A 19470-nucleotide genomic window follows, 5' to 3' on the forward strand; every position below is an offset into this window, starting at 1 on the left:
CGCGTTCTCTTCGCAAAATGACGATTCCTCATTCACTACCAGCATAACTGAGGGCTTGTGCTCACAGAATAATACAGATAATTTACTTATTAATGCAAAATTTAGTACCAAAAGGTAATCATAGAAGATACAAAAAAAGTTTCTTTATTTTGATTGCTGATTTTATTTCTTCTAAAATTTACCAAATCTAAAAAATCCAAAATTGAATGCTATTGAATTTCATGTTTATGTAACATATACTATTTATTATATAAGGAATAAAAATTTTATAGTTTTAATCAAAAATAAAGGTGTACTAAATGCATACAAAACAAGGTATTTTTTACTCATCCAAAATATGTTAATAGTGCTATTTATATAATCAATATCCGAATTTCGAAATCATTTTGATGAAATCTTTATTTTAAAATTGAGTTGACTGTTAAAATCACCCGAGAAGAGGGATTATCTCAATAAAAAGTACATAAAATAGCAAACGCACAAGATGGCACTATGCAACTTTATATTGTTATACAGGATGAACATATAAAATGTTTGGAAAACACTTACTTCGTTCTACAAATGTGTATCTCTTTATATCAAAGATTCTTCTCAAATTATTGAGAGACTTCTCTCAAAAAAAGGAAAATTTGATAACTAAAAAAAATTATGGCATAACCTCTCGTTTTGCATAGATATATATTTACATGGTCACAGAGCTTATTTTCATTGTCAAAACTTAAAAATTTTTAGTGGACTATACCCTTAATTTTCTTTTATCTTTTATGGAGAGTGACATATCAAAGTCGATGGATACTCAGAAATTGTATTCGACAATAATCGAAATCAACGCTATTGAGGATTCCAAGGCTGATTTCGAAAGTACAATCCATACTCTTCTATTATTTTATTCAAAAGCAGCTGAATCATGCGGTATTTTCTCACAAGTAGTCTACTTCTTGTCCCAATTTCAGATTTTATGCTCTGTCTCCATTTTGACCTGCGTATTATCAAAATATAAAAACGAATCAAACACGATCATCAAATTTTTAAACTGCGTAATTCAATTTGTTATGACTGATTCAATTGAACCAAATCTATATCAACAATTACTCCTTATAGAAGTTGCAACTTTATTTTGTATTTTCTTTTTCTTTTTCGCTATTTTCAAAATACGGAGAAACCATGCGTTTAGTTCAAACTTTTTAATAATTTCTTATGTTATGTCTGTATTAATACCGCAAATTTTAATGGTACCCAACATAATCATGACAGGAAGAGTCTTTGCGAAGATATTTTCAGGTCCAAGTGCATCTTACTTCTTCTACGCATCTATCCAACTTATCATTATGCTGTTACTTTCAATTCAAAATTATGTTATCTCGATGTTTTATACGTCAATGCTCAATTCAATTGAAAATTACTCGATAGTTCCAAATAGAACAATGAATGCACCTGCATATATCAATTTACTTTTAATTGTATTTTTATATGACTATCAAGATCCAAAAATTGGGCGATACGTTTGCTCAGCAATATATATTATTACATCTATAGTATATTTCGCTAAGACAAGATTGATGATGCTCGTGTCAAGATATGAAATTTCGTCACATTTATCGTTTGGGTTCGCATATTTTTATCAATTCTGTATTGGTGTATCCGCCATATTCTATGATATAGAGTACGACTTCATATTACACATTTGGTTCACTTTTTTGGTATATTATATTTTTTTCGTGATATCATACACAATCAATGAGTACAGAATCACTCTCATGAAACGGAGAATACTAAATGCCAGCTGCGTTGAAGATATAAAGATGTCTGACGGTATAAGATTTTTAGAATACTGTTATGTGATGTATTTTTCGGATCCAAAGTTTCTGTTGGACGGTTCAATGTTCAAATATTGCTTGCAAAGAGAAAAGGATCATTTTATATACATATCATTACTGAGATTATTAAGTTGTCTTCCAGAATCAATTCCTCATCTAGCAGAAATAGAGAACAAAGCTTTTAACTCAAATAAGTTAAATTATTTTGAATCGTTCAAGCTTTTTGAGTACAAAACTTTGAAAAAAAGAAGATCTGTAAATATTGATCCAGAAGACCTCGAATATTATAAGATTATGGCAACGGCAATTAGAAAGTTCTTTGAACTCATTAACTCCTGCGTTCCTCTCATTCAACATGTTTACAAAAGAAATTATTTTTATTTTGGAACATCTTTATCAGAGTTAGAGCGAAAAGTAGAGTTCTATGTCGAACTAATGCTTATTAAACACCCTAATAAGCCCTTATTTATGAAGCTTGCCAATATTTTTTATGAAAGATGCGCAATGGACCCGGCAAAAGCGGAAAGTTTAGAGAAACAGATAAAATTATGCAATGTTTATCAGTCAGAGAACCCATTATGGCGTGAAATGTGCACTCAAAAAGTGTTTTTCAATCAGAAATACGAATTTTTATCTGATTCAAAAGAAAATTTGTTATCACAAGAGCCGCAAGAGGTTTCCACAGCATCCCTGAAGTCAGCAATATCAAATGATATGTTCAGATTAGAGTCCAAGCACTTAAGATTTTTAGAATATGTTAACATCTCAATAATTGTGCTATTTGTTGGTTATGTTGCATGTATCATATTTGCTACAGCATCATTCGACACGAATGCTTCCGGTTTAATGAATTTATCCACCGCGGTCAATGATAAACAGACAAGTTTCTGCGAGTTAATGATTAACTCCCTTCGCCCTTGCCGTGGTGTCCTTGATACTGCAGAAATGAGGTCTCAAATTCAAACTTTTATTGACGGATATTTTGTTGAACACGCATTATTCTACAAAAACTTAAATAATATCTTGTCAACGAGTGCTTTATTGAATAATTCGCTTTGGAGCTTGTTTGCTGATAGATATCTTGCTTCTAGCGCTCTTGACGGGACAGAATTTAATTATTCATACGTGACTATAGGAACAAGAGTCGCAACTGCAACGGAAACAGTATTAGGAGCACCCCAATGTAACGCGAGTCAGTATTACTACTTAACTCAGATGCTATTTCTTAATATGACAGATTGGTTTGGAATTTTTACTGGAAAATTCAACCCATTACTTGCATATATAAGCAATGAAGTAAGACTGAAGTACGTTATGTTCGGAGATCTTGCAACAGTGTTCATTTACGTTGCTGGATTGATTTTATTGATTTCTTTGATATTTTATCGTATCAAACTTCATAAAATAACGAACAGTTTCTCAGAAGGTGTTCCAAACAAAGAATCCAACATAATTCAAAAAATTATATCTGGCAATCAGAAAGGATATCTGTTTTATACATATATCATACTATTTCTGATTGCCATTACCATTATTATGTATATATTTTTGATGCATTTGATGCAATACGACGTTCAAAACCAAATTATCTATTTAATGGCTGCTTTAAGCGACATATTCAGAGAGATTATTCAATTATTCTATATTTCAACCGGTATTACATGCCTCAGAATTTATCTTCTCAATCATACTCAATATCCATTAGCAGCTTATGGAATTGAGACAACATTATATGTTCTTATGGGCTTAGACAGATCTCATAGTAACAATTATCCACTGATTGATAACATGTCTCAGTTGATTTCGAGCAGTTACCACGCAATTAACGAAGAAGAGACAATGAACTTCACCAATCAAGCCGCTGATATATTCCTAGACCAATTAATTCCATCAAATAATGAATATATCACTAACAGATATACAGCATATTATAAAGATAAGAATGAGGTGACATTTAACCATGTTGGCATTCATTCTTGGATATTCCTGTTAGCAGCGGTATTCGTTTCCATCATTTCCATTTATTTCTTTGAGTTTGTTCATTCAATTCTTTATACAAAGATGATAACTCAACTTATTCCATATGTAAGAACAGCTGTTAGCGAAGATGGAAGTAATACTGTTACAGGAATGAATGAAAACAGCTTTTCTTTGGATTTGATCGGATATCCAGCAGCTATTATTGATTCTTCCGATGAAATTATATTTGTTAATCATCTATGGTTGACAGATTTTAATGGCGTAATGTCAAATTTCATCGGAGAAAATTATCAGAATATTAATGAAGAATTTAGCGTTTGTCCGCATGTCCAAGATGGTCTAAGAGTTATAGTTATAGAGAAATCCCGCGAAATGGAAGATTTGAGGAAGAATATCTCTTCAAAAGACAGTGATTACAAGTCAATGATACAAGTATTGCATCCATTAGAATCATTTACACCTGAAATGAAGGAAAGAGATGCAATTGTGCTTTGTTTGATATTTACTTCGTTCAATGAAGGAGATAAAACTTCAGAAACAGATTCTTGTTTCTACGAAGTCAGATACATCATTAGCGAAGTCAAAGAATTCACAGCTGAATTCAATCCACGATTTTTAACATGGTCTTTCGGAGAAATTCAGATAGTTTTTGGATTGAATGATGATGACACTTCTTTAATGGATTCTGCACTTTCTGCGTTGAATACTGCTTTCTTTGCTATCCAGAAAGCCCTAGAATTTGAAGATATCTATGAAATGTCTGTTGCAGCTGTTTTAATGAAAGGAAAATTCAACAACTGCATGTTCGATGGATACGGCGCTAGACAGAACAGACAGCCAAATGCTGTCATTGTGTCTCCCGCTGTTTCTGATTTACTCACGGATTACATTTGTGATTTAGCTTTCGTCGTCAATGATTTTGTCACTATCTACGTCGATCCAAGAGATATCAAGTACTTGGCTGATGACGAAGAAGAGTGTGATTCAGACGAAGCTTTTGTTTGTTTGTGATTTATTAGTTTAGTTTTAATAAAGTTACCATTTTATATGTTTGTTTTTATAAATTAGTCTCTAACAATGTTCTTTTGCATATACATTTTCAATAAATCAAGAGAATATCAAAAATATTTATTCAATATGTTAATTATTAATGCAATCTTTATGCATTGGGATTTTCTCACAGAATATATGTGGAATATTGGTTAATTATGGATAGATAATGTTGATAAAAAATCGACATCAAAAATAGTTAAAATAAAAGTTCCAAAGTATTGTAATTTTCTGTCTTTCATGTATACATGAATGAAAATCTATAAGAGAATCATTTTATTGACGATTAATTTGAAGTATTTACTTTTGATAAGGTTGATTTCACATTTTAAATGATTTTTGACACTTTACGTTGTCAAATTCAAATCTGCAAAATCTAATCTATTTCTGATGCTTACTGGAAGACTATCTGAACATGATGCATGCCAGATTCCTTCCTCATCAGAACAATTTGCAGAAATATTGAGTTTTATTAAGAGAAAATCAACTGATTTTCAAAAATTATCGCTTATCAACAAAAACGAGTTCAGTACATCGTTTTGCGTTTCGGATATTACAAACGATGAAAATTTTCTTTTAATTGAGTATAATGATAGTGCTTCCGAACTTAATGAATTCCTTAATACATGTTATGCAGCTGCACAGTGTAATTCATCATTTCTAATGCCACTTCGTGCTTTCTACGTACAGCCTAAACCAGCATTAATTACAGATCATTATCCATACGGTGATCTTCGAAATATTTTATTCAATTATCAAGACGTTGAGATATCGCCAACTCACAAAGTTATTATTGCACTATGTATATCATATGGCATGATGAAATTCCACGAAAAACGATTTATCCACGGAAATTTGAATCTTTCAAACATTTATTTAAACAATCAGAAGCTTCCTGTTATATGTGGATTTGAGAGGGTTAATACATATCCAGATTTGATCTCCGATCCGAGATACGTTGCTCCAGAATTGTTAAATCACAAAGAAGTTGATAATAAGGTTGATGTTTATGCGTTTGGCTTTTTATTATACGAGCTCATCGAACAGAAAGTCGCTTTCGAGCAATACAATAACAACCAGATCATCGCACTCGTTCAAGCAGACAAAAGACCGCAATTTACAGATAAAACTCCAAGAAGTGTAGCGACATTAATAGAACAATGTTGGCAACAGAGCCCTGTGAATCGTCCTACGTTCAAATTTATCTACGAAGAGTTCGCTGAAGGCAGAGTTACGATTCCTGGCGCAAATTTGAAAACAATTCAGCAAATGGCGATCAACATTAGTCAAATGCGAGCACGACAAGCAACATTAATCAAGTACGAATCGAAACCAATCTCTACACTTGAAGAATTCTCAATTTCAGGCAAATCAAAAACAAAAATTGTTCATAAATCGATCAGAATCAATTACAACCTTGCGGAAAGCCCAGACAGTCCAATGTTGTTACAATACATCTCTTCTTTGTTCGAAAAACTCCCTTCTTCCGATTATCAATCGATTTACGAAGTAATTCTGTCTCATTTCTCTACAGCGCCTCCTAATATACTTCATTCATTGCTGAATATATTATACAAGCACTCCTATGAACAGAAATTGTTCTTTGACTTACTTATTAAGAATAATTTTTATGAAAAATTAAATTTCATTTCTCCTCAATCGGTTACGGTTATTATGGACTTATTTGCATTGCTCATTGAAACTAACATATTAATTATCAATGATTCGATGTCTTCTGCGTTCGAATTGTTTATTAATATCAGAACTTCGGATTCTTTATCGTTATTCCATCGTTTGATTGCCAAAAATTGCCAACAAGAATTTATTTATCGTTTGTATCTCAATTACTCGGAAAAATTCATGAATACGAATTATGTCGCAAGATTTGTAACAGCTTTGACCGCCGCTTACAATTTCGAGACTTTTAAGAGTCTCATTGAGTATTATGGTGATGTTTTCATACTAGGACTCTCGAATTCTTCAAGAACTGTTATAAAATATTCTTATTACGCATTATTGAGCCATGTACCTGCCAATAAGGGTATAAATGCATCAACAGTCTATACTCACCTCATAGATCCAGAGTTTTCCATGTATTGTACTCAATTATTATTAATGGGTAATGCAATGCCATTTTCCAACACTATTTTCCAACAGTTCGTGATGATGACGCTCGCAGGAATCAAGAATGCCTATCTTACTCTATGTAAATACATGTCAATTTCGGCAGATCACGTAAAAACTTCCGAAAATAATATTTGGATACCTCTGATCACTGACAAGCGAAAGGTGTTGAAGATATTACTCATTGCCTGCAAGTTCATCTCTTGCGAAACAATTTTCCCGAAGATTCCTGGAATATTAGATTTTGTTATTTCATTTTCCAAAGAAGCGACTCCAGAAGAACACATACCTTTCATTAACCTACTCAGTTGTATCCAATTTCCAAGGTCTACTGCAGAATTACCCGAAATAAGCCAAATGTACTCAGAATATTTACATACGGCCTTCCATTCCCAGGACAAAGAGCTTATTAACGGTGGTATTAAGCTCCTGCATATGGTTTGTAGAATAACTTATTTGACCATTTATCCTTCATTAATTCCTTTGTTGCACTACTACTTGAAACCAGAGTTTACTTATATCTACAACATCATTCCTGCACTTACTGAAATGGCGAAATATGATGGAATTCCTGATGTATTGAAATCTCAAGGTATTATTCAGACTCTTTCAAACTTGTCATCTTACTCTCAGTTCAAAGAACAGATTGCGAAGTTTTTATCTTATTTGGAATAACTTTTTATGTTATTGTTGTTTTTATTTTTTATTTGTTATGTATTTTATATTTAAAACCTTTATTATTATGTGTTACTCTTTGAAAATGTTTTAATTTTTATAAGTAGCATACAATTTATGAACTATAGAATATCATCTCAAAATTATTCTATGAATTCATTACTGATATAGAAACACCTATAATATCCAAAGCTAAAACAAGAGAATTTTATTCGTTTCTATCCATTTATAAAAAGAAATTTGATTATTTTGAACAATATTTTCCTTTAATTCAGATTTTTCAGCAATATGACCTGAAAATTCTTTAGTTGCGTAAGTTATCGAAGCTTAAACCATGAAAACTTAGTCATTCTTCTAAAAGAAAAACTTTGAATCTTTTCTTTAAGTAAATCAAATAAAAATTGAAACAGTAGTTAAAGTAATAGAGGAAAGGAATGTATTTTTTATGAAATTTACATAATAAAAATAAAAAATAAAATATCCGAAATTTTTTTTTTCTCAAGAGAAAGCATAGTAGTTACCACAGAAGTCAAGAGCCTTTGCTATTTTCTCTTTCATGATTTCTTTCGATGAATACCTTGGCATCTTCAAAAATCTTCCGCAAGTTGAAACAGTTGGTAGAGTATCTTCTTCATCGAACTTTAATTGTAGTTCTAGTCTTGGATTGAGGTTTGCGAGGCCTCCAATTGGCAATTTGTTGCATCCTGTTGCGAATTGGATGAATTTCATTCTTTGTTCAGAAGAAAACTCCAGCAATACCTCTCCAAGCATTGTTCTCATTGCTTCATTAGCATTTCTTGTTATATTTACGTATTTTTCGAAATCTTCCAAAGTAAACTCGAAAGATTCTCCGCAAACTAACTTAGAAAGCTCTTTTGGAGTGAACAATGACAATGCTTCTGCTTGAATGACTGTTGAGAATCCTTTTTGGAACTCTCTGCAGGATTCTTTGCATGAATCAGACAGATTCCGAGCGAAATTGATGAAATCATCAACATTTTCCTCAGTAATCTCTTTATCTGGTCCACCCAACATGTCATAACTCAATCCGATCAAACTATCTTTGTCAGAAAGTGAAGTGGCCACTTGTTCATCGTATTGGGAAATATCAACTTCATCTCCACGAACTAAAGCGAAGAAAGCATCGGAAAGAGGGATATCTATAGGGCTATTTAAGAGAATAGCTCTTGCACAGAGGATTCCGAACTCCCAGAAGTTCTTTGTGACGTTGCTTTTAGGGAATAATCCGTTTTCTTTGTTTTCCATCCACATTTCTTTGTCGTTCGCGAAGGCTTGGGCCAACAGCTGCATGAACTCACTCATTGGGCCTTGTCCTGTGGCGACATCGAACTCTGTGTCCCAAATAAGTGTTCCTTGGCCACAATTTCTGAGAATCTTCAATCCGTCTTCGTAAATGTTATCTCTGTGTGGAGTAATCTGTGTTCTGAGATATGGACGGAATCCTTTCGGTTTGTTTTCGAAGTTTCTGAGAATAAAATCATAATAATTCTCATAATCCATGAAAACTGTTCTCAGATAGGCGTATCTTGTTTCGAATGAGAATAAGAATGGACAATGATACATGGCGCGTGTCTCTGATGAATGGAATGCGAATGAAAATACAAGATTTGCCAAAGACTCGTAGCATCTCTTGTTTAATTCTTCTTCAATGATTCTTATACCTGTTACTCTGAAGTATTCACTTGCAAGTTCAACAATTTTTGTAAAAATCTGATTTTCCCACAAAACTTTTGGAATTTGGAGTTTTGTTGGTTCACTCTTGCCTTCTTCTATGATCATAACAATGTCATTGTTGATGGCATCGCATGGCTGTCTGACTGTAGAAATAATTGATCTGAAAAATTGTTCGTTCGGTGCAAAATTGTGTCTCTCGTTCTTATAATCAATCAAGTATACAGTGTAATCAGCCACTCCTTTGATATCATAAAAAACATTGGAGATTTTCGATAAAAGTCCACTTATCGTTGTCATATCGTCCGGGGAAGTCACCGGAGGGAACTTCATAACTGATCCGTATTCGGACTTAGAAAGCTTGTCTTGAAGGGAATTGAGATTTTCTACTCCGGATTGGAAAATATAATAGAAAATCATGGCTCCGATATCTTGATTAATGAGCATTGATGTTTGGAAGGCATCTTCTGGTCCAATCAATGTCAAATTGAAGGACAATTGTGATCCAAGACGTAAAAAGACAAATTTACCTTCTGAAGGAGATAATTGAACGAAATTGGAAATTAATGCGCGAATTGTATTGGTAATTTTAGAGTAGAAGTCATCTTGTGTGGCATCAAATGGTTTTGTGTTCTTTAAAACCTTCAAAAGTTTGAGAACAACATCATATGTTATATTATGTTTGTCTATATCTCTAAAGTCATCAATTGTCTTATATTCTTTATCTGTAGTTGATTTACTAAGGAATTTGATGCGTTTTGCATACCATTTATTGTTAATTTGAAAAGCTTTCAATTTTTCTATGAAATCTGTATTCAAAATTACATTTGGATCTTCTACATTGAGCAATAGAAGAAGGATATATGGTGCTAAAGTGTTTGCGCTTGGTAAATTCAAAATTTGATTCAAAATTTTTGAGTAATTTTCATTCCATTTGAGTGGTTTGTATTTAGATACGAAAGCAAGAAGATAAAGAATCTTTCTGATGCTGTAGCTAAGTAATAAATTCGATTCAAAATATTGAATTAAAATTGGACGAATAATATCAGAAAATTCAGAGTATCCGACTAACTGTAGCTTCTCAGAACTGCAAATATTCTTTTTATAGAAGGAATCAGGGAATCCGTACTGAGGAATCAAAGAAATAAGTAAATCGAGTTGAGAATCAACTGCTTGTAAGTGTAAATGTTCATCCTTGCACGATAAGTTCGGAATTGACTCAGAATCAATGATTGATTGAGCCAATGATTCAAAATTTGCTAAATAATTAAGAATAATGCAAATATGAAGAAAATCATTCTCATCGTACTTGTGGTCGGGAGTAGTGAACAATCTGCACAATTCTCCAACAATTGATTTTTCAATTTGGTTTGCTGAAGCGTTTTTGCTTGTACCTGCATGAGGACATGCTGCTGCAACTACGTTAAGTATGAATTTCCTTGTTTCTACACTACACTTCTCAAATTTTGAAATTAAAGTTGCGATTTTGAATTTTCTAACAAGTAAAGCAGAATCTTGTTGTAGAGAACCGGCTATAAGAGCTAGTGTTTGAAAAATATATGAATATGATTCTTCATTAAATTGATTTTCTAAATAAATTTCAATTTTATCTAATAAATTACTATTGTCGAGTGCGGCTATTGTTTTTGCACGGAGATTGTTCAAGTTATTGTTGCAGCATTCATAAAAATTCTTAAAAAATTCAATTTGATCTGCAATTTGAAAATTTTGAAGAGATAAGGCGTCAAACTTCAGAGATAATTTGTTTATACTTTCAGTAACTTCGTTAGGTTCGCTTGATTCAACAGGCATAGGCATACCTGTGTTTGAGGGGCTATTCCCCATGAAAATTTTACCATTAAAAATCCAGAAAATAATGATGTTCGCTATAGCATATGCTTATCAATAAAATGGTGCAGTTTATTCAACTTTGACGATCAGATTTTGAAATTTCATTCTTCGACTTTAAAAATTTAGGCTTAAAAACCAAATCAAATTAATCTTCAACCAATAGACTTTCGATATTTTAAATTATAAGCTGGTTAATTTTTTGAAAATGGTCGAACCATAAAAAAGTGAAGGAGCGAGACGATAAGAAACGGTTTTGGTCTTTTTCGAATATGGGTCGTAAGAAACTGAGCCGTGCACGTGAATCAATCATCAACTCTCTCTCACTTGTTACAAAGTCCGGCAAGTACTCCCTTGGCATCTCACAGACTCTCAAGTCCCTCCGCAACGGCGAGGCAAAGCTTGTTATCTTCGCTTCCAATGTTGCTCCAGCCGACCGCTCCCTCATCGAATACTACGCTATGCTCTCTGGCTGCGATATCCTCCCATTCGATGGCGACAACGTCGATCTTGGTACAGCCTGTGGTAAGTATTTCCGCTCTTCAGTCATCTCCATCATTGATGCTGGTGAGTCCGAAATCCTTAAGATGATCAAGCAGAAGGACGAGTAAATTCCTTCATGACAAATATTTCCAAAAAATAATATTTTCAAAAGAATTCTAAACGCATTTTATTATGTTTCCTTCAATTTAATTTATGTTTTTACTACAATCATAACAACTTACAGACAAAAATTTTATATAAAAAATAATGATTTGTTTTTAAGATGTTAAAATGTAAATAATATTTATTTTACAAACATGTATAATATAAAAATTAGTATTATAAGAAAGATGCAGCGCAATCCCACATTGTTTGGTAGCAATCTTCGGCATTTTGATGAGCAACATCATCTAACTCAGCCTCTCTATTTCTCTTAACAATTCTACCGAGTAATTTCACATTTTCAGGAGAGCATTCGCCAAATCCTTCTCCCAAAACCAAAATAATTCTATAACAGCAATAGCTAGCAGCTCTTCTTACATCTACTACATGGTGTTGTTGCCAGGCATTGTCAATTGTCAATACAATGTCTGTCAACCAGTTTGCACAGCCAAATTCCAATGCAGAGACAAACTCGGCCATGTCACTTAAAGAAGCCGCCTGAATTAGTGTTGATTCATGGGAAACTCCACGTGAAAAAGCCTTAATGAAATGGCCGCACAAGTTTCCATTTGCTGAATGAATCAAGCCAGGACCAGTTCTTCTTGCGAGAAGCATCAATGTCTGTGCAACTTTTAATGATAAACTTACATCTGGTTTAGGATATTCTTCGCACAATTTTTTGACGACCAAATGAGGGAAAACATCTCCAATAGATTCCAAACAACGAATTGCGTTGATATAAACATATGATTCCTCATGTTTCAACTGGTTCTCAGCCAACGGCAATATCTTCTTTATGTTTTCCTCATCTCTAAGCACAGATTTTTTATCCATAACATTTCTTCTCAAATCGAATAAACCACGACCACGTAATGCAGCAATTGGACTTTGTAAATCATTAGAAATAGATTTAATGATATCTGTTTTATCATTATCATCAGAATCATTGTCTTCATCCTTGTATTTCATAGACAGCATCTCAGGAATATCGCCTCCAAATGTATTAATAACATTTCTTGGTAATTCATCAACCTCCAAACCGTCAAAAACCGCTTTTGCAATTGAAACAATATCCATTCCGATTTCAGCGTCACCTTTGACTCTTGAAAGGAAGGAGAGAAGAGGGATACCCCAATCAGGAGATATCTTTTGAACTGTTGGTAGTATTTGGGATATTAATTGAACAGATCCGAATGTTCCTGGCAAACAAGAAATAATTGAATCCATGTATTCAATTTTTATGAGTTTTGACACAATTTCTCTCATTTTTGTGATAATTGTCAGTTCACGGATTTCATCTGGCTCCGTTTCTACAACAGAAACACCTTGGTTCTGAGAAACATCAACAACAAAAGAATCCAAACCCAATGGACTCAAAGATGAATCAGAAACAACAACTTTGACAAAATCAACAACAGATTTTTCATCAACTAAAATGAATTTAAGTAAATTCAAACATCTTTTGTTAATTTCTCCTTCTGTTTGTGCAGCCAAAAACAATATTCTATGTGGCATTGGAGAAACTAATATTTTTTGTGCTGATTTCGGTGACAAAACACTTTCTAATGTCCACAGCAATGTTCCTAATGGTTTTTCATTTGTTGTAGGCCATTCTATCAATGGTTCCAAGTCAACATGTTTCAGAAATTGTTCACTTCTTGTTGAAACAATGTATTTTATGATTTCTTTCGACAGTTTGTCGCCATTTCCACTTCTTATAGCTTCAAGGAGCTTTGGAAACAGCTTCTTATAATAGTCATCTTGTTTGTCAAGGCTTGGAGGAGTTCCAATAGCTTTTGCAAGCATTGGAAGTGGGAAAATTGTGTTTTGAATCGCAGATAAAGAATCTGATCTGTTCAATATTATGTCTGGAAGCAGAGAAGTGATGTTTATCTTAAGAGGTATCAATGAAAGTATTGAACTAAACAAAACTTCGGTGTTTTGCGTTGACATAATTTTATTCATCATATTTAGGTCCAAAAAATGAAGACAAGCAAGAACATGTTGAAGAAACATGGGATGTATATCTTGGCAGGTGACATTATCAAAGAAACTCTCAAGAGCTTCGAAATAATAATTTGCTGGTTTATTTAACCTTGGAGGGGCTGGAGAAAGAACCCAGTGCTCTAGATCTTCAAATGGTATCTGTATTGACTTAGGAAGGTGTGGATATATTCCCCAATTAATGATACAAACAATTAAAAAACAAATTGCTCTGTAATGACGAGCGGAAAGGTCTCCTGAACTTGGAAGATAGTTCTTAATAACATGAGCGCAATAATGGCTGAGATCTGCATAGACATCTCCTGTTAATTCAATTTCTTGGATGAATTTCGGAATTTGTTTGGTCGCTTCACTTATTTGAGTGGTAGGACGAATTTTGACCATTAATAGGTCGACCAAATTCAAAAATTGAGGCTGAATTCCGGCTAATGTTCTTGCATCCTTTAATTTGGCATAAAATGAGTTCAGAGCTGTTGAGATCGAACTATCTTTGCATGCTTCGATCTGTGGAATGATTACATCTATTAATCTTGAAAGAATTTTTATATTTAATTTTTGGAATGGAAAATTATTGAATTTTAACAGATGTAATATGATTGTTTGTGTCGTCTGTGGTGATAATTTTAGTGTAAACTCTTCATTGAGCTTCATAACCAAATCTGTAAAAATTACAGGTTTTGAATGGAAAGTTTTGAAAATTAATTCAATGTATTCATTCAATGATTCATCTTTTTGAGAACTAGCGTCAATTGTAAACGCTGCAGTGATTAAATTAGAATATGTTCCAATGTAATCGATTAATTCTTCTGATCCTGATATTGATTGACAGTACCTTCTTGTTATGACTGATATCATTGAGTTGTCTTTGTCAAATGTGATGTTTTGCGTTGAAAAAATAAATTTCAATAAAATTGAAAACAAAAATTCATAAGAAGAATCATTTGTTAATGAATAGTAGTTAGATATGAAATCTTCACATCTATCATGTAACAAAAGCATCATCAACTGCTTAGAATTTTGAATAATTGTTGGTATTGGAAAAGCATTTGAAAATTTTGAGATTAATTTGATCGTAATTGGTTGGTTGGACATGGCTAAGTTCATAATGATCGTAAAAAGAGAGTTATCATTGAGAATAAAGTTGGAATTCACCATGATTTTGGCGAATTTGTTGTCTAAATCAGACAATTTGTTGGAATTTTGTAGTTTAAGGAGTTCTTCAATGAAAACATCATGGTCTAACAAATGAATGTAAACTTTTTGGAAAATATCAAGAACATTATCTGTTCCTCCATTTGAAAGGTATTGAATCTTGAATGTATTGAAGTTTTTGATAAGTTCTTCTTCTGTTTTCCCTTCTGTTTCAAATGAAAATAAATTTATCAGCATATTAACAATTTTTTCATTATTGGAATCGTTTTTATAGAATGCATCAACGAGTTCTTTAACTGAAATCAAATTATCTTTGTGATTTAACGAATTCAAAAACCAAAATACTTGTTTAATGAGTTTTGATGTATCATTTTGTGTGTTTAGTGCTTCTAGTTTGGTTATTGCTATGTTTATGTCTTCTGATGTTAATGAATGATCTAAATATTTCGAAATCAATGGCTGTAGTGTTTCATAAACAGCTTTATGAAATATAATGGATTCATCTGTGTATTTGTACTTATTGGCTGATTCCAATTTTCCATTTTTCATGGAAACAATCTGAGAATCAATCAGCCAACAAGACATGTAAAAAAATAAATAATTGGTCGCACAAATATCTTATCATAGATGGTATTAATAACATTTTTAATCTAAAATTCGTTTTCTGAAATCAAAATGATTTCAAAAATTTGAAAAAATCGAAATTGAAAATGATTGTTGAAATTTCCATTTAGTTGTCCTTTATTTCCGCTCAAAATTACTTGAAAATTTGATAAACAAAATTTTGTCACTTTTTTGTAATTATTATTTGATGACATCTGAAGAAATAGTTTTAGCTTTCTGTGGAAGCTTCAATCCACCGACAAATGGACACTTGATGGCAGCCACTATTGCTAGAGATCATATGACAGATCTTGGATTCAATGTTAAGGCAACTGTTTTTGTTCCAGCACATTCTGGATATATTTTCAAGCCAGGAATACTTTCTGGTGAACAACGTGCCGAAATGCTTGAAGCAATGGTCGCTCATACAGATTATTTAAGTGTAGATCGCTTCGAAGTTCAAAAGAACGATTGGACACGTACAATTGACACTCTTCTTTACCTTAGAGAAAAGCATAAATGCAGAATTGTTCTGATTGTCGGAATAGATATTGTTGAATCCTTCGAAACTAAATGGAGAGAGCCAGATGTTAAAAGAATTCTTGAAGAGTTTGGATTGTGCATACTTCCTCGTGTTACAGAAGCCGTAGATTTAAAGAGCAAATGCAAATACATCGAAGGACGCGATAAATTACTTTACGTTGTTGGATCGAACCCACTAAACCTCGTTAGCTCTACCCTTGTTCGTGATGAAATCAAGAAAGGCCATCATATTGTTGGTTTAGTTGATCCAGCCGTAGCAGAAATAATAGCTAAGAATAACTACTATAAAGACTAATCAAACTGTTTTTAAATACGTTTTCTATGATCTTAGCTTTTTTCTACAAAAATCAAAACAAAATTTAGTTAAATTAAGAACAAAAAGAGAAATTTGACTCACAAATGCGATTAAAATAGTTGAAATGGATATTTGATTATCAAAATTTGTTTCATTCTATGTCATAAAATTTTCAAAATTTTATCAATGGTCAGAAAGAACATTTAATAGATTATATTAATTCATCGTTATAACTTATGAAGATTTTCAACTTGGTTTTAATTAGCCGATAATAGATGTTGGACCAATCGAAAAAGTACATCATTGTTGACCTTCAAACATAGATAAATGGAATCTAAATCTGATATATAATGCATCTATCTAGGTTAAAGTCCGGAATTTTTTGATGTGATTTTTGGCGGTTTATCGTCGTGATGTTTGTGAATGAGTATTCTTATGAATGACAAATTGCAGAGCTTACTACAACAACAACATTGTTCTTTTAAGGATGTCTATGATGCTATAGGTAGTATCGACTTCACTAAGGCCAAATTGAACCAGAAATCTAGGGTAAAACTCATACAAATCGTAAAAAGCGAAGTTGATTCCCATCCAGACAACGAAGCTACCCTCAATTTACTGAAGATAATGACTTCCAGAAGGAACTTTATCAATGAAGCAGCCAACGACAACTTCAATATTGCCAGTATTTGCGATACTTTCCTCAGGATATCCAGGAATGACTGCCAAAACCCTCAAATTAAGACCGCTTACATACTCTGTGTTGACTGCCTAGTTAATACAGCCGAGAAACTACGCGCTCAGATCGCTGCTTCCGTTTGCGAATACGTAGTTTCGAATTTCAAAGAAGATTCAGCCGACCAAGTAGTTTTTAGCAAGTCAATGAGGCTCATTATCTCTACAATAAGAGGTTCCCTTGATTCCAAACCCGTTTTCCTCAGCAAACTCGTTGATCAAGATTATAAGAACATAATTTCCTACGTTTGCAACACATTTGATCCTGTTGGCCAAGCATTAGCCGCCGAATTCCTCTGGAGAATGCTCCAACTCTTACCGAAACGAAGATCCGAAACCGAAATCAAATCATTGTACGGGGACTTCATCCAACTGAAGCAGATCAGTGTTTCGCAGTTCTCAGAAGGCATCCACAACTTCCTCAAGAACCTTAACTCCGAGTTCAAGAACGTCTACAACTTCAATCTGAAGAACCTTATCGTTGGTGGCTCGACCGTCTCGAAGACACATTGGATTTACATCGGAAACGATAAGATCGTGTTCTGGATTTCTAAAGATTCAGAATGGAAACCTACGATAAAGAAGCCATGTGATCTGATGATACTCAGAAGAGAAGACATCAGAGGTGTCTGCCAACATGACAAGTATTGGTGTCTCGTTCTCGACGACCATTTCGATACAATGGTCGAATGTTTCACTGATGAGAAGAAATTAATTTTCTTCAAACCGTCGAATAAAAGTGAAACAGAGTCAATATTCAAGATCATGGAGAGCAGATTTGGAGAAGTCAATGAATCATCAATCATCATTACTCCTCCAAAACCTCAGAAGAAACCTAAAAATTCTGAATCCAAAAAAGTGGCAGAAACTCCAAAACCTAAATTACGTGAAAAGAAATATGACATTCCACCACCACAAACACCTAATTTGGAGAAAGTTCCTGTCACTCCATCATTATCAGCGATGAACCAACAGACAGGAACATCGTTCATTGATTCCTCCAGTAGTTCATGGTCATTATCTGATTCATCACAAGAAATCAATGTCGAAGAAGAAATTCCTAAAGTTCCAAAAGATAGGAAATTCAAACCAATAAGAGAAACAGTGAAGAAGACACAAAAAGAAAGTATCTTTGAAATAAAGAAGGGAGCAACACCTGAGAAACAATCAAAAAGAATCGAAATAATCAACGAAGAAATCAATTCTGCAAAGAAATTGTTATCAGAAACAGAAGAGAAAACAAAAACAAAACAAAAGAAATCATCAAAGAAGAAACCAAAAGAAGTTCCAAAGAAGAGACAAAAAGAAGAACCAAAACCAAAGAAAACAACAAAGAAATTGTCAAAGAAAGAAAAAGCTAAAAAACTTTTGGAAGAAGAAGAAATGAAAAAGAAAATAATACAGGAATCTTCAGATGATGAAATCGAAAGTCCATCATTATCTGATGAAGACTCATTCTCTGATAACTACGCTCCTGTTATCAGTCAATCATTTGATAACACTCAAATCGATGAATTTGATAACGAAATCAGTTCAGATGAAGAAGATGAAGAAAAAATTTCAGAAGAAAAAGTGTCAAAAATTTCTGATGAAAAAGTGACAGAGAAATCTGACATCAGAGAAGAGAAACCAGCTGAAATTAATCAAATCCAAGAGCAGGCACCTAAGAGAACATATGCTCCACAATCCTGGGAATTGGAAGCATTTGCAGAGTTGAAGAATTTCGGGCAGTCAATCAGACAAAAACTGAATGACAAACACAACGAAATCAACAAAGTCATTGAGTCTTCAACGGAAAACGCAATCAATGATGTCTGCAAATTCACAACTGAATGTGAAGAAAACTTGGAACTGATGAGATCCAATTTTGATGACGCTTCTTCTGCAACTTACACTGATATCCAAAACAAACAGAAAATGGTGAAAGAACTCGGTCAGCAGCAGAGAGAACACATCGAACAGATGAGAAATGACTGCGCAGTTCTGAAGAAGAGAGCTGCAGAAATGATCAAAAGATTCGAACAACAGAAAACTCAGTTGTTACAGAACCAGGAGAAACACATAGCTCTGTTCAGAGAGGATATCAGATCTGAAGTAAGAACTGCTGTTTCTCAAAAGAGAAGGGAGTTCTCGAAGAGCAAAGTTCAGAAACTTGTCAATTTGCTCGAAGAACTGTAACAAAATTGACATTTTTTACATTTATTGAAATAAATTTTTTTATTTTGAAAAAAAAATCTTTTATAAGTTTTTTTAATATGTTCCTTTTTCACATTGCTACTATACATATATAATATGACCATTTCCGAA

General features: G+C 33.2%; 7 protein-coding genes across 7 annotated transcripts, besides 1 other annotated feature; 5 read left to right on the plus strand and 2 right to left on the minus strand.

Moving 5' to 3' along the window:
• Positions 1-744: part of a mobile genetic element that runs on past the window's edge.
• Positions 745-759: 15 nt separating this feature from the next.
• Positions 760-4865, plus strand: TVAGG3_1047240 (uncharacterized protein; the record flags this gene model as incomplete). Its single annotated transcript, XM_001584475.1, has 1 exon — positions 1803-4808. The coding sequence occupies one exon, from the start codon at positions 1803-1805 to the stop codon at positions 4806-4808; it is 3006 nt and encodes a 1001-aa protein (XP_001584525.1).
• Positions 4866-5209: 344 nt separating this feature from the next.
• On the plus strand, positions 5210-7703 carry TVAGG3_1047250 (protein kinase protein; the record flags this gene model as incomplete). The annotated part of the gene is made up of 1 exon (XM_001584476.1): positions 5238-7646. The coding sequence occupies one exon, from the start codon at positions 5238-5240 to the stop codon at positions 7644-7646; it is 2409 nt and encodes an 802-aa protein (XP_001584526.1).
• A 367-nt stretch (positions 7704-8070) lies between these two features.
• TVAGG3_1047260 (negative regulation of histone ubiquitination) lies at positions 8071-11181 on the minus strand (the record flags this gene model as incomplete). The annotated part of the gene is made up of 1 exon (XM_001584477.1): positions 8145-11156. One exon carries the CDS (start codon positions 11154-11156, stop codon positions 8145-8147), a length of 3012 nt encoding a protein of 1003 aa, XP_001584527.1.
• A 277-nt stretch (positions 11182-11458) lies between these two features.
• TVAGG3_1047270 (structural constituent of ribosome) lies at positions 11459-11797 on the plus strand (the record flags this gene model as incomplete). Its single annotated transcript, XM_001584478.1, has 1 exon — positions 11459-11797. One exon carries the CDS (start codon positions 11459-11461, stop codon positions 11795-11797), a length of 339 nt encoding a protein of 112 aa, XP_001584528.1.
• A 211-nt stretch (positions 11798-12008) lies between these two features.
• Positions 12009-15572, minus strand: TVAGG3_1047280 (transport and Golgi organization protein 6 family member family; the record flags this gene model as incomplete). Its single annotated transcript, XM_001584479.1, has 1 exon — positions 12009-15572. One exon carries the CDS (start codon positions 15570-15572, stop codon positions 12009-12011), a length of 3564 nt encoding a protein of 1187 aa, XP_001584529.1.
• A 226-nt stretch (positions 15573-15798) lies between these two features.
• Positions 15799-16428, plus strand: TVAGG3_1047290 (nicotinate-nucleotide adenylyltransferase protein; the record flags this gene model as incomplete). Its single annotated transcript, XM_001584480.1, has 1 exon — positions 15799-16428. One exon carries the CDS (start codon positions 15799-15801, stop codon positions 16426-16428), a length of 630 nt encoding a protein of 209 aa, XP_001584530.1.
• Positions 16429-16851: 423 nt separating this feature from the next.
• Positions 16852-19341, plus strand: TVAGG3_1047300 (uncharacterized protein; the record flags this gene model as incomplete). The annotated part of the gene is made up of 1 exon (XM_001584481.1): positions 16852-19341. One exon carries the CDS (start codon positions 16852-16854, stop codon positions 19339-19341), a length of 2490 nt encoding a protein of 829 aa, XP_001584531.1.
• Between the last annotated feature and the right edge of the window lie 129 nt (positions 19342-19470).

The sequence above is a fragment of the Trichomonas vaginalis genome, chromosome I, assembly GCF_026262505.1.
Source record: "Trichomonas vaginalis G3 chromosome I, whole genome shotgun sequence".
NCBI lineage: Eukaryota > Parabasalia > Trichomonadida > Trichomonadidae > Trichomonas > Trichomonas vaginalis.